The sequence below is a fragment of the Mauremys mutica genome, chromosome 3, assembly GCF_020497125.1.
Source record: "Mauremys mutica isolate MM-2020 ecotype Southern chromosome 3, ASM2049712v1, whole genome shotgun sequence".
In the NCBI taxonomy this organism is placed as follows: Eukaryota; Metazoa; Chordata; order Testudines; family Geoemydidae; genus Mauremys; species Mauremys mutica.
The window spans coordinates 130,210,293-130,225,297 of record NC_059074.1 but is presented as its reverse complement, the minus strand read 5'-3'; the positions used below and the strand labels follow the sequence as shown (position 1 = coordinate 130,225,297).

At 42.9% G+C, this 15,005-nt stretch overlaps 1 protein-coding gene across 1 annotated transcript in view; it reads right to left on the bottom strand.

The window, feature by feature from the left end:
• Positions 1-7,610, bottom strand: part of NUP133 (nucleoporin 133) — a 57,169-nt gene extending 49,559 nt beyond the window's left edge. Inside the window, exons 1-4 of the mRNA XM_045010925.1 lie at positions 7,371-7,610; positions 4,495-4,613; positions 3,315-3,418; positions 1,423-1,530 (exon numbers count right to left, since the gene is read on the bottom strand). Of these exons, the coding sequence (XP_044866860.1) occupies positions 1,423-1,530; positions 3,315-3,418; positions 4,495-4,613; positions 7,371-7,543 (504 nt within the window). The 5' untranslated portion in view covers positions 7,544-7,610. The remainder of the gene's footprint in view (positions 1-1,422; positions 1,531-3,314; positions 3,419-4,494; positions 4,614-7,370) is intronic.
• Positions 7,611-15,005: the final 7,395 nt, after the last annotated feature.

Below are 15,005 nucleotides of genomic sequence, written 5' to 3'. Positions count from 1 at the left end.
CTGGCCACTATCTCATATTCTTTGTGAATGGTAGTTACACAAAATATAGTGCACAACAGTGCAATATAGTGTATAACTAGTTGATCCTGGGTTCTCATCCTTGCACAGTGCAAGAAGTATTTAGCAAAGCAGCAGGCCCAGGCAGGCAAATCACCTATTTCTTCCAGTGTTGGATGGCATTCATAATGAAACTTAGGCAAAAAAACAGTTTTCATTTGCAGGCAGTCCACATACCCAGAACGAAAACACAGATAATGCATAACTTTTTCAGGAAGCACTAAGTTCAAATTTCACTTGTCTGGACTAAACTTTTGAGCGTCCCACTGCTGAATGATGGTATTTTCCCTAGTCTGATTTTTTTTTTAATTAATTAATCCTTTAAGAACTGCAATATAAGAAGTTTCTAATTACTACATTTAATTACCAAACAAAGAATAATTATTTAAAAACTGTCTTAAGTATATTAAATGTGTGCCTGCTATCTTGACTGTGATGTAGCTTATAATTAGGCTTTGCAGATTTCATTTCTTTTCCCTAACTTTAAACATAAAAAACAATAAAAAATGTTGATTATTTTTACAGTTGTGGGGAGTAGGACTGAGGCTAGGGGTAGGACAGTGTTTCAGGGCTGCAGGGTGCTGCCTGTGCAGCCAATGGGAGGGCCAATGGAAGAGCAGAGACCCCCAGCCAGGACAGCAAAGATGACAAGGAGCCCCAAGCCACAGGAGACACCACCCCACGGCCAAACAGTTCATGCCTGGGAATGGCTCCCAAACTCCTGGCTCATGAGTGAGTGGGACTGTGACAGCAGAGCTGCAGAGAGATCCCTACAGGCACAAGGAGCAGGGAAGGCTGTCATCCTGGTGGAGCAAAGCAGAGACCACCTAGCACTCCCAGCTGGTGAGTGAGAATCCATGACAGCAGTGCTACAGAGGGTTCCCTGCACTGCCACATAAGCCAATCAGCAGTGGGGTGGCCACACCCACAGCCAGGGACTCTTCCTCTTCCTCACAGTCCTGGACAGAGATCCCTGCTCTGCCCTTCCAAGACTGCAGCCTCCCCCTGCACCTTGTGTGCAGGGATCGGGGGTCACCAACCCAGAGGCAGCACAGAGAGCCCTCTGCAGCTTCACTGCCACAGACTGACCCACTCACTCCCGTGACAGCAGGGCTGCAGAGGACTCCCTCCAGGGCCAGAGGGCTGGTGACACCAGATCCCTATAGGCACACTGACAGTTACCGACCAATGTTTTTTTCGTCAATTTCAGTGTGTCAACAGAAATCGATGTTTATTGACAGTTATCAATTAAAACTGAATCCTGCCAAGCTTAATTATAACACAGGGAATGCAGTTGCCAAATGAATGAATGACAAAGAAGGATATTCATAGATGATTTTTTTTTTAAATTGTTAAGTTGCTTACCTGTAGAGAAGGTACTTCACTTGAGGTACTGAGGCAGGATATAGCTGCCAAGCTAGAACTCCATTGGAAATCACTGGATGGCAACTGTAGTTCCTTGCATACAGATAACTACAACAAGGAATAAAGAGACACTATTATAAACCTGCCTCAGACAAAGTCATTTGTATATCCATTTTACAAATTCTATTAATCTTTGTTCTGACAGTAGGTACTAAGGTAAAAGAAAATAATTAAATTATTCAAATTACATGAAACTACAGCAAAGGGTTTTAGAGAGGATTATCAGAATACAGTCACATTTGTGTTACCCAGGCATGCTTCATTCCCATCTTAATGACAAATACAGGAATTCTAGATTCCAGTCTTCTGTCAACCAGACAGAAGCTTGTGTCTGCCAACAAGCAGGCAATTGTTTCACTGAACTTATTTCTTTATTAAAATGTCTTAAATGTGATTTATAATGCCAGCCATTTTTCAGATTATGCTCCCTCAGCACTTGGAGAAATTCTTCAGGAGGTGAAGGCTGGAGAAGATACAACAGTCCCAGCCTGGCAGTAGTATGAGGCCTCTCAGATAACCCATTGTTAAAGAACATAAATTCACCCCACTTTTACCCCCAATTAAAAAAAAAAAAACAAAAAAAAACCATACAACTAACAACCTGTGCTAATCATCAGGTTCATCTGCATGTATGTTATTACCATGTCCCCAACCCTTCATTTGCTCGAGTCTTTTATATTGAAAGCTCTCTAGAGCACAGACCATATCACTATCTGCTTCTACAGCACCAAGCACAATGGAGCCCTAATCCTGGTTGGAGTGGGGAGGGGAGGGTTTGGGTGCTACTGGAATAACAATTAAAAATAATAGAACTACTTTTTATTTTGCACTAATATGGGTTTACCAATCAGAACAATACTGTTAACATATCAAGCACTTTCTTTAAAAAAAATGTAAGCTCTGAATTTTGAACCAATTTTCTGCTTTTAAACTATCTTAAGTTCTAACATTAGGTCCCCATATGGAGTGTCACAAATGTCATTTTTAGCAAGATTGCCATAACCAGCTGATAGCTCAGAAATGTATTTACACATTATTTTCAAATACAATTCACAAATTACACAGGATAAGAGTGCTTCTCAACACTACAACGGACAAAGCAGGTTTATTTGAAGCCTTTTAGCCAGAACACTGATTGTACATTTTCAAATACAAGATGGTAAAATCATCCAAAGAAATGTGCTTGAGAAAATCATGACTGTTGAATAGGGAAGGAAAATGCACACTGCATTTGACTGAGGAGGAAAGACATATTCCCTATCATCAAGAGAGACTGGAGAATGTCTCTATTCCTTGTTGTTATAACAACTACAGGCTCCTACAGATGTTAACTGCTATGCACTGAAGTGTTTTTTCGCTTGAGTGTTTTTTGGTGCATAAGTAAAAATATTTTCTTGACAAAAGAAAATTAATCAAAACATCCACTTACAATACAAGAGGCTTATACAGAATCATGTTTCATGGTACATGTTGAAGAGCAGGCACAGGATTATCAAAACCAATCTTAATATATTAGCTAATTTCTAAAAACATTATTTAAATCACTAGAGTGCATCTGCCTTGAGAGACATCTATTAAATTAAAAAAAACCAATATAATATTAAGGTTGCACAGAGAGAAAATACAAGAGTTAAGTTCTAACAGCAAGCTTTCACCTTTCTTATGGAGTTGCTACCACCAATTCGTACAAACCCATTCATCTTTTTCACATGAGTTATAGGTCTCAGTTCGTCGACTACCCTTTGGGTCAAACCACACAATTGAAAAACTTGCTCAATTAGCATAACACATACATACCCACTTTTTCATCATCATTTTGACAGCCCATTTACCTTAGCAACTGGTGATTGACCAATCTTCCAAATAATCAGCCTCTCTTTGTAGACTAGCCAGGCCCATCCACTTTCATCCACCTGCACGCTTAATGGGTCATCAGCTACATCCAAAAAGACCATATAAAATTTCATGAAGCAATAAGACTTCTAAAACTCTGTAGAATAATCTTTAAACTACCAAATATTCATTTTGGTAGGAAAAGGGGAAATTTTTTTCTAATAGATCCAATGCCACATGAAAAATTCTATGTCCTTTAGCTAATTAAATGCAAGAAGCTCATTTACCAAATATTGTTTAAATACATTTCAATGTAACATACATTTCTCTCTCAAAAGTTGAAAGTAAGTCAATCCAAGAAAATGACCCATTTACATTTTATTTACATCTTATTAGATAAGAATTGAGAGCAGCAGAATCACTGACGAAATTACTTAAAGTTATTCCAGATATAATGTAAACCTAAAACAGTAAACCATTATAAAAAAGAAACAGCAATGTAGAGAAAAATCTCTGAAGAAAGATTCTTGGTTTCAAGGCAAAGCCCATTTGCCTGGATTTTTGGAGAATGATCAGAAGATAATAATGGGTACCTTTTTCTATTTATCTGCTGGTTTTATATCATTACGTCGGATTGGGTTATATCAAGCGGATGTATTTGTGTTTTAATAGTTTGGATTATGTGTTCTTAAAAAACTATTAAAGCACCTGAAGTGTGAGATATGTACAAAATAAATGAAAGATTAAAAAAGATAGACAAACATATACACAACTTGATTTCTTTACTCAATCCTTTGGATCTGACACACACAATCCCCTTTTATACACTATTTTAGGCATTTTTAATATGCCTCTAACTGTATTATCTAGGTGCCAAATTCAAAATTAGGACTCTCATTAAACTTTGTCCATAAAGGATCCAGCTCCTTCATCATTCCTAGATTCAGCTATTTATATTTGGAAGGGATTTTTTTTATATTAGTTCAGCCTTTGTTATTGAGGGAAGACTTTTTCATAAAGTTTTGCATTGCACTCTCAAAACAGACATCATTTCCAGTAGTGTGGTGCCCAAGTCTTGAATTTTAGAAGCCATTTGCATTTACAAGTATAAAGAGATTAACCATTTTTCCTTTATCTAATCCAATTCCCATGTGGAGAAAAAAGAAATGCAAACCTTACCATCAGCCATTCTTAGGGCCTCCATAACCTTAACAGGGAGAGAGGATCCAAAACTCTTAACATCATAGTTGATAGTCTCACTGGCTGAAGGATGTTGTATGACCCTTGTGGGTGTTGCTCTAAAAAAAAACCACACCAGCTGTGATTAATTTTCTATGTTTCCTGAAATTTTAATATATAATATTTATTTCATTTTTAATTATTTAAAAGATAGATTTGATTAAATGGCCAGGTCTGTGAAAAAGGGGCACAAGTGCATATCTTTGGGAACTCTCAAGACAAGTCAATATATTAGGTTTCCCTTGTTGTATTAATTTAGATGGAATAAATGGACCAAAGGTGTTAACGCAACCCAGTCACAATCCAACAATAAACAGTGTTAAACAAAGGCTATGTCTACACTACACAGCTTTTAGTGACATGGCTGTGTCACTACAGCCGTGCTGCTAAGTCATGCAGTGTAGCTGCTGTTTGTCGGCTTTCCTGCCGACAACATGCTAGTCATACTGGCACTTGTAACGGCAAAACTTTTAGCTGGAAAGAGTTTTAGAAGGAAAAAAATACTTTGTGAGTCTGTCAGATTATATTAAAGATGGTAATATCTGTCCTATTTGGTAAAAGAGAAGAAGATGATTGGTACAAGCTACAGCTGTTGCTGCTTTTAAAAATGTAAAACTCCTTTTGGGGAAATGAAAATAAATTAGTTGAGATGGGCTGGAACGGATGTTATTCCTGCTTCTGTAAAAGTCAGATCCTGTTTTATCTCAGGTGGTGTCGGGGATATAGCTGGAGCTGGTAGGGGGTAGCAATATCACCTGGATAGCTCCCTCTGACCCCATCTGATCAGGACATCCCTCAGGATTAGGACAAAAAAGGCCTGGGTCCCAGGAGACAGTGGGGGTGACAGCTATGATGGTGAAACTCACTCCAGTAGGCTCAGTCTGATCTTTGCTCTGTATTTCCCCCCCCCAGTCTCTCTTTTAAGAACCCAAAAAGGGGGTGAAGGTGGAATAGCTCATATCCTTCATTATTTTGTCCACCAATTAGGCCTAATATCTGACAAACCAATTTTGGTACATTAATTTCCAGCTCCACATCATCTGTTTTTAACAAGCATAATTTCAACAGATGTCAATGACTTTTTGGTTTAGACTAATCTAGTTTCTCTGTCTGGTTTCCTTGCATCTATTCCCATCAACATTTGTTATTACAGGTCAGGGATCGGCAACCTTTGGCACGTGGCCCGTCAGGGAAGGGTGGCCAGCACTTCCCTCAGCCCGCACTGCTTCCCACAGCCCCCAATGGCCTGGAGCAGCAAACTGCGGCCAGTGGGAGCTGCGATCGGCTGAACCTGTGGACACGGCAGATAAACAAACTAGCCCGGCCCACTAGGGGCTTACACCTGATGAGCCGCGTGCCAAAGGTTGCTGATCCCTGTTATAAGTTATTGTGACATTTTATGAACTTGCACTTTTTACCATAAAACTCTAAACTATGGTAAATTTGTAGGCTCAATTATCACAGCTCCTTCTAGAAAGTTGTTAGGTTGCTATTAGATTCCTTTCTACTCTAATTCAGTTCTTTACAAATTTTCTCTGCTTCTCAGCAGTGTGCCCTTTCCTTGCCAACAAGCCAGAAAACACTGCAATCGCATGTTTCAATCAGAAAGAAAGACTCTCTCTGTAACCCAAACGTGAAACCAAGTGAGAATTGGCTGCCATGCTAAACAGGCTGAAAGTTCAGTCTAGCAATCCCCCAGGGCTGAAAATGTCATCTGAGCAACACTTGTGAGTCTCAAAAGCAAATGACTACTTTTGAGATTGAATTCTAAAGGGTCATATAACTGTTCTGGATTTATAACACTTCTGACCTATGTGGGACAGGGAACAATGTACGTTTTTTTGGAAAGTGATTTTTTAAAGTCACAGAAACTTTGACAACCAGAGGCCCAAAAACTAAAAAGGTATAACTAACAATCATTCTAGACATAAAATGAATGGAAATCATCATATGCTAGGCTTCAGTTCATGTAACTTTCAGGGTTACTATCAGCAGCCACAAGATCACACAAGACCTAACAAAGACCTGTGCTCCATCATCTTAGAAATGTCAAACAGAAAATGAACACTATAATGAGCTAAAGGAAACACTGTTTGTTTATCTCAATTATCACAGCATTAGGAGCCTTAGTTGTGCACAGGAGCTCACTGTGCTAGCTGCTGTAGGAACACAGAACCAAAAACAATCCTTGCCCCAAAGTGCTTACAATCTAAGTGGGCAGACATCGTGCTTACATCACCGACGTTAGGAACGGGGTGTCCTCTGCACAACGCCACAAAGGAATTGGCCAATGCACAAACCCCTGGGTGATCAAACAGATTACCTGAACCACAGTCTAGGTCCCTATACTCATGAAATAAACCATACAAGTTTCTGAAGAGCACTGCAATAGTAAAGCAGGCTTACAGAATGAGCAAGAGACCCAAAATGTAGATGACCACGTCAAAATTACACTGGATTTACAAATCCTACCTCGCCCATCTACCCCACTGGGGCATTTCAGTTGTGAACAGAGGGGGGGCCCGCTGCAGACTGTTAATTTAAACAACACCAATTACGTTTCTAGCCCTTTGCTGGGAAGGGAAGAGGCTTCCCGAGCCGGCAGGCAGCTCAGTGCCTCTGCCCGCGGCTCTCCCAGGCAGCAGCCTCGCGGTTACACCGCACAGCGCGGACATGCCAGGCGCAGCCGGGTCACTCCCACTCCAGCTGGGCAGCGCCGGGGAACAGGGACCGCTGCTCTGGGGGGACAAACGAGCCGCGGCCCCCCTCAGCCCGGCTCTGAGCACTGAGACCCACCGCCCCCGCCGGGGACTCACCGCGCCGACAGGGAGCCGCTCCGCCTCCCCACCGGGGAGAACAGCCCTGGGGAGCCGGCCGCCGCCAGGCTCTTCCTGCCGCCCGGCCGGGGAACGGAGACGGCGGCGGCCCCGAGGGGCCTGCGGGCCGGTCCGCCCGGGGTGCGCGGGGAGCCGGGGGCGGCAGGGAACATGGTAGGAGCTGCAGGGCGGGAGCTGGCGCGAGGTACCAACTGCCGGTGCCGGGCCTCGCGCGCGCCGCCAACGTACGCGAGCCACACGCTCAGCTCCGGGCGTCGCAGCTGCCTACGTCACACTCCCGGCCCCGCTCCCCGAGAGAGGGAGGAGTCAGCTGGGGCCCAGGCGCGCGCCTCCGGCTGCAGGCGGGGGGAGTGGAGGGGCGGCTCCGCCGAGGTGGTAGCTCGCGCCGCAGGGAGGCGGGCAGCGCGCGGGGCACCAGCAACCTCGCTGCCTCCGAGCCCAGAGTCAGGCTAGGCACAAGCAGGGGGCTGGACAGGGGTCCCGAGTGCCTGACCGCGTCCGGGCAGAGCGCTGCAGGGGCGGGTTGCACAGCTTCCCGCGCCACGCGGGGGCAGTGGCGGTGCCGCCAGGGCCAGGTGATCCCCATGACAAGATGCAGGGACTGAACTCTTGTGGGGGAAGCCCCAATGCGCCCTGTCCTGGGGCTACCAAGTCTCCAAGATTATGTCATGTGATGAAACCTCCAGGAATATGTCCAACCAAATTAGTAACGCTACCACTGTTGGATGGTCTCAGCGGGAAGGAGCGTTCTCTGTCCATGGCACACAGGACGGAGTGCTGACTGGATGCGGGGGCATGGAACTGAGCTCCATGCCTTGGAGGTTTTCCGCTCAGACGCGCTCAGTCCATCAGCATCCTCATCTGGGCTCGGATTAAACCTTGGGGTCAGGCAGGGCCAGATTTAGGGGCAGGTGACCGCCTGAGGGGTGTTGGGTTTGGGGGTTTGTTAGCGGCAAAAGGGAAAATAGCATGTTTGAAGTAACGTGTTTCAGGTATTCGATACATGGATTCATTTTTCACTAACCACCATGTTTTGGATCTTTGTAGAATCTCGTGGAACCTTCCAGACTTTCTGAGAACTACATTTAACATCAAATTCGTGAAATGGGCTACAAAATGCAATAAAAAATAAGATAGTCAAAAGTTTAACAAATGGCAGGGGTGGGGAGAACCGAAGCTGTTCCTTGCCTGGGGCACAATTTGGTCTAGGGCCAGCCCTGGTGTCAGGCGTGAGGTTTGCCCAACCCCCTTTCATTCTGAGTGAGTGGAAATCAGGCAGAGATTTCCCTACACCCCTTCTGAATTTCCCCATCATCCACCCAGAGATCAACTGGTTACATGCAGTGTTGCCTATTTAGTCCGTTGGAAATTTGACTTAAAATTGAAACATCAATACAGACTTTAAAAGCATATATAGTATATGATAAAATACTGAAAAAGCATAGTAGGTTTGAAAAGTATGGACAAAGATTAGCGTCTCACACAGCTGGTTTTTTTATGACAATGTTGACACATTCAGTTTGGTGATGTTGGCCAATATGATTTGTAAGCAAGGTCTGAATGAGCTTTCATCTGACAGCCAGTAATGAGCTGGAAAGTGGTGGGGAAAGGCTTCAGGACCAGACTAGTTACATGAACACACCTACTCTGCCTAGGTATCCAGCAGAGCTGTGTTGCCTAAGTGCAATTTTGGCTGGTGTTGAGTTACAAATCACTGTAGTATTGAATGCAGGAGTAATGAAATGTTATCCTTACTGTATGAGTAAAGGGCAGCAGAACTGTACTTAGCTTGTCCTGAGTGAGGGGGGTCACACTCAGTGATTAATTTGTGCCAGTGTATGCCAGGACTGAGCCCCAGCATATCTAGGCTTGGCAGTTCATAGCCCTGGGACATCTGGGCTTGCCACATCAGTTATGAAAGTAAAAAACTTGCTTGAGTCCTGGCACCTCTTTCATTACAAATTAAGCATTGGTCACTCTCAACTGAACTGCACTCGCTAAGCAGGGGGCTTGGATGCCAGATCCCAGTGACAAGAGAGGGTGGGCTCAGAGTCACAGGCACTGTTTGGCCTGCCCTCTCCCCTGTTTAAAGATAGACCTGATTAGGCTCCATAGAGAGTCTTTTGTTTTTTTTAAGTAACCCTAGAGCTGAAATCACTGATAATCAGGTCTAAGTGCTTAGACCTGCTGTGGGATAGTATTTCTGTGGAAAAAACAGCCCAACCTGCACTAGCACTGAGATCTGGGTGGAATCTCAAGAGACTGACTTGCAGATGTCACAGTGGCAGGTGGCATCAGAAGATGACAGCGCAGGACCACCGGCAATAGAGCAGTGGAGTGAAGAGTGGCACAACAAACAACAGTGGCCAGAGCAAGCAGCTGGAGGAACAAGCCAGGTGCCTTCTCCTCCCCGCCCCCAGGGTGGGAGGTGGACTCACATGAAAGCATCTCTGAACTCTGGGTCTCCACTGACCAAAGACAACTCTGAGTGGGGTGCAGTGGAGGGAGAAGGGAGGACACGTTAAAGGAATGCTTGTTTGTTGGATTATGTTTTAGTGATTTTGCTCCAGAATGCTTGATTTGTGACAGGGAAACATATAAATATACTTATCCTAGTAGGCCAAGATTTTTAAAATGATTTATTTGCCAAGATCATTATCTCACACATCGCTATCTCAAGAGGTCATTATCTTGGAGAGTTTCTGTACTAAATATTTATTACAATATTAATTTGTACATAAGAATGGCCATACTGGGTCAGACCAATGTTCCATCTAGCCCAGTATCCTGTCTTCTAACAGTGGCCTATGCCAGGTGCTTCAAAAAGAATGAACAGAACAGGGAATCATGGAGTGATCCATCCGTCCCCTGTCGTCCATTCCCAGCTTCTAGCGAACAGAGGCTAGGGCCACTCTTTGTTGCATCCCTGCCCATCCTGGCTAATAGCCCTTGATGGACCTATTCCCCATGAATTTATCTAGTTCTTTTTTGAACCCTGTTATAGTTTTAAACTTCAGAAAAGCCCCTGGCAAAAAATTCCACAGGTTGGCTGTGTGTTGTGTGAAGAAATACTTCCTTTTGTTCATTTTAAACCTGCTGCCTATTAATTTCATTAGGTGACCCCTGATACTTGTGTTATGTGAAGAAGTACATAACATTTCCTTATGCACTTTCTCCACACCCGTGAAGATTTTATGACCCTTTATCATATCCCCTCTTAGTTGTCTCTTTTCCAAGCTGAAAAGTCCCAGTCTTTTTAAATCTCTCCTCAGATGGAATCTGCTCCATACCCCTAATCATTCTGGTTGCCCTTCTCTGAATCTTTTCCAATTTCAATATATCTTTTTTGAAATGGGGTGACAAGAACTGCATACAGTATTCGAGATGTGGGCATACCATGGATTTATATAGTATAAGTGGAGGAGCTTAGTTTGCCGGAGTGATCAGCAAAGCCAATGTTGACATCCTCTGTGAAAAGGATGCAAAACACAAAGCCTCTGGACTGCATCGACGTGCAGAAAGCCTTATAAGCCAGTAACTGTCAAAGCCAATTTTAGAAGTACTTTATGAGGCTGTTAAGAATTCTGGAGACTCACACAGTTTATGTGAACAAATATGGCTTTCGCATCATACTTTCTATTTAAGCAAGCAATACTACAAATGAGGCCAATGGTAGGGGCATTGTCATTTGCTAATCCTGAAGTTGGACACTGGTTCTAAACAAGACCAGCAAATGCTCACTCTCTTTCTGCAAGAAACTCAACTGACTGGTTAGAAGCATGCAATGCAACAGTGAAAGACTCAGCAGTTAAAGTGAAGAACTCTCTGACCACATTCAGAAAATGTGAATACATGACTGATGAATGCACCAATGCAAATGGGCATCAAGAATTAAGTCATTGCTAGGGGCCTACCAATTTCATAGTCTATTTTGGTCAATTTCATGGTCATAGGATTTTTAAAATAGTAAATTTCATGATATCAGATACTTAAATTTGAAATTCCACAGTGTTGTAATGGTGGGGATCCTGACCCAACTCTGAAGGCAGAAGTAAGGATGGCATGGTATGATATTGCTACCTGTACTTCTGCGCTGCTGCTAGCAGGGTGTTGCTTTCAGAGCCGGGTGACTGGCCAGCAGCTGCTGCTCTCCAGCCTCCCACCTCTGAAGGCAGTACAGAAGGGTGGCAATACTGTGACCCCACTACAATAACCTTGTGAACCCCCCCCACAACCCTCATTTGGGTCAGGACCCCCAATTTGAGAAATGTTGGTCTCCCCTGTGAAATCTATATAGTATAGGGTAAAAGTACACAAAAGACCAGATGTCACGGTCCGTGACACATTTTTCTCAGCCATGAATTTGGTAGGGCCCTAGTCATTGTATGTGTTATCTTGATGTCAGTGGTAGGTGAGTTGATGCATTTCTAGATGTTCAGGTTATAGAAGACATTGGCTGCTTCTGTTACAACCCATATCTTAGAAGAGTTAAATGCTTGTAAATTGAACCCCAAAGAGATGGCTGCTTGTGCAGTTGATGGAGCTGCAAACTACTTTGGAAGACATGGTGGAGTACAAGCTTTGACCAGAGAAAAGTGTAATCCCAATCTCTCTTATACATACTGCAAACACCATCTACTACAACTAGCACTAGTACAAGTTGCAGAATCTTCAAAAGACATAAAAAGCCGTACATTTAAGATCTTAGTCATATTCTTTTTTTCAGCAAGAGTCCAAAAGGACTGAATGTCTTGGAAAAAATAGAAGATACATTGGGACTGAAGTTAAAATTAGTCCAACCTGGGAAAACCCGCTGACTTTATCATGAGTGATCCTTGGTAGTTGTCTTAAAATTATTGCAAGCATTATTATTGGCTTTGGAAAGTATCTACTGAGATGGGACAGATATAAGTAGTAAGGCTGGTGGACTACTTTTGCTACTAAGTTCAGTGAAGACTATTGCCATTCTCTCTCTTGTAAGTCTACTATTGAAACCACTGGGGTCATTAAACAATGCCATCCAAGCACCTGCTACAATAGTAGATCTTTGTCCAGTGATAAAAACTGTACTTGGATCAGAGAGTTATCAATTGAAAACGTACTAGAAGCAGCAAAGACTTCAGTTCAGAAGTTGATTAATTAAGAGACTTATGTTGACTCCTTAAGTGAAGAGGCCAAGAAGTGTTTGTTAAGCCATCTGAAAAAGTACACAGAATTGATTCTTACAAATCTACAACAGCAACTTCTGGATTCTACTCAACCTCTACGTAGCTTTTACAGATGCCTGTCTTATAAAACAATGACAGTTGAGTAGAGTGAGGCACTACCAGCAATGGGGCTACTATGTGATCAGGACAGAATAGAGAACTTGAACACAGAATGAAACATCATACAATGAACGAATGAAGGTTTGACTTCAGCTTCTACTTTATCATCACTGGTGGTTCGACCCAATCTTTATGCTAGGTTTCCTGGGATGAAAGAAGTAGGAATTCATCTCTTGCTCCTCTCAGTCACAACAGCTACAGTTTAAGATGAGAATTCTTTTTCCTCACGGAATAGAATTTTGTGTTCTGAAAGAAGTTACCGTCTGCCTGATCATGAACATATCATGAAGGACTGGAAAGACCGGACACACAAGAAGCTACCAAAGATGAATGCACTGCATTCGAGAAGTTCATTAATGGAGTTGTGCAAAATTACAGTAAGAAACCAAGAAGGATGTAGCTGTAGTGCTTCATAGCAGGCTTGAGTAGCCAACTTTGTGTGATGATTTTAAAACAGGAGTTAAATCTAATAAAATGATCGTGAAACATTTTTCAGTTTTTACTGTGGTGCCATGCAGCCCGCCTTCACCCTCTCGGTCTCACCTCTCATTCCCCTGTAAATTCAAACACCTCCCTTAATTTCAACTCCTGGGGAAAACATTGAAAGAAGGGACAGACATAAGTGTCCAAAGCACAAGCACATGGCTCTACCCAACACATAGACTAATGCAACCAAGGCTGCCAGCAATTGGAAGAAGCAAGACTGAGGTATCACTGAGTATCCTATGACTGAGAGGCCCGGTGTTCAGGAGAAAAGTAGGAGATAGCCTGGCCCACCTGTGACTCTGAGAAAAGCCTAGGGAGGAGGCTGGCTAAAGAGGCTTGGGGCTGTAAGCAAAGAAACTGCCTCCTGTGTTTTATTTCTTCCTTGGGAAAATAGGTCTTTGTATGTTCCTTGTAAATAAACGGGGTGTGTGTGTGGGGGGGGAGAATAAATAAAAAAGTACCTATCCCTCCATCTCACTTTGCTGGGGCAACCTGCAACACCCCAAATTTGACCTGAGTGGTTAGACAAATGGGGTAACAATGTCATAAATAGTCCCTCATCTAGTCTAGTATTGCATCTCCAACAGAGGCCTTTACCAGATCTGCCACAGGAATTATCAACCTTTTTCTTACCTGGGCTCCATGTGTGATTTTTCCCAAACTAATCCTCCTCAGATACACCCACGTCCTTTGGGTAAGTCCCAGGGTACTTCAAAATAGTTGCTTTGGAAATCAGTGCAATGGTTTATGGGGCATACGTAGCAGCAGTAGATAACAGGTTGCAAGTAACAAACTCTTATTAGTGAAAATTAAGCACCCGAGACAACTTGCTAGGAAAGCTTTTGAAGTTAGAAACCATTCGTTTAGAGGAAGGCAAACTAATACTCAACCCAGTGATGCATGTGCCATATCTCTAAAATTTCCTTTGTTGTGAGCAGTGTAACTTATTTTTGTCCAAGTTAACTATGTTCTACACAGATTTGTTGTTACTCACCCTTAATGTTGAAGATGACATAAGAAATAAGGAATCATGAAAGTGAAGTTATAGAAAAAACATTATAGATGTGCAGTAGCACCTCCATATTAGGTAAAGGTTCAGTTTTTCCATTCAAAGCAGACATGCTTTGTATGAAGAATACAGATTTGGGGAAAGCACACTTACAGCATCAACTCTAAGGAGATTGAAATTGAATTGTCTGGGGATTTTTAACTAAATCTGTTACTCGGTTTATGAGAGAAAATTAAACAAACAGGATTTTAAAGACTTTTTTTTTACTTTTTGCTAACAGCCGGTTTGCGTCAGTCACACTTTTCACAAAATCATTGCTAGCATGTTTCAAACATACCTTCAAAGAAATAAGGTTGCAAATCAGCAAAGCTATTACTGTTTTTTCCTATCTTCTCCATTATATTCATAATTTTCCCATATAAGAAATGGCTGCTATTATAATTTTTTTTTTAATTTCTAATAGGATTGAAGCTACCCAGTGGGACTGAAACAGATTTGGAGAGCAGGAGACTTCAGGCTGCATCTCCATGGTTAGATACTTATAAAACAGACCTCAAGCAGCTGGGAAGAACCACATGGATATAGTCAAAGCATAGTCTCCCCTGCCAACCATGGCCACAAACTTGGAACTATGTTACTTGTGTGATGCTGGTGAGCAGCCACCAGGGAGCAGCATGAAGGGGAAGCCAGAGGCCCCTAGGTTTTAGGAGATGTAGTTGACAGGCTCCCTAGCATCAGGAACACACACACATCATTATGCTGAAGTAGAGAGGGTAGAGATGGACTCCGCTA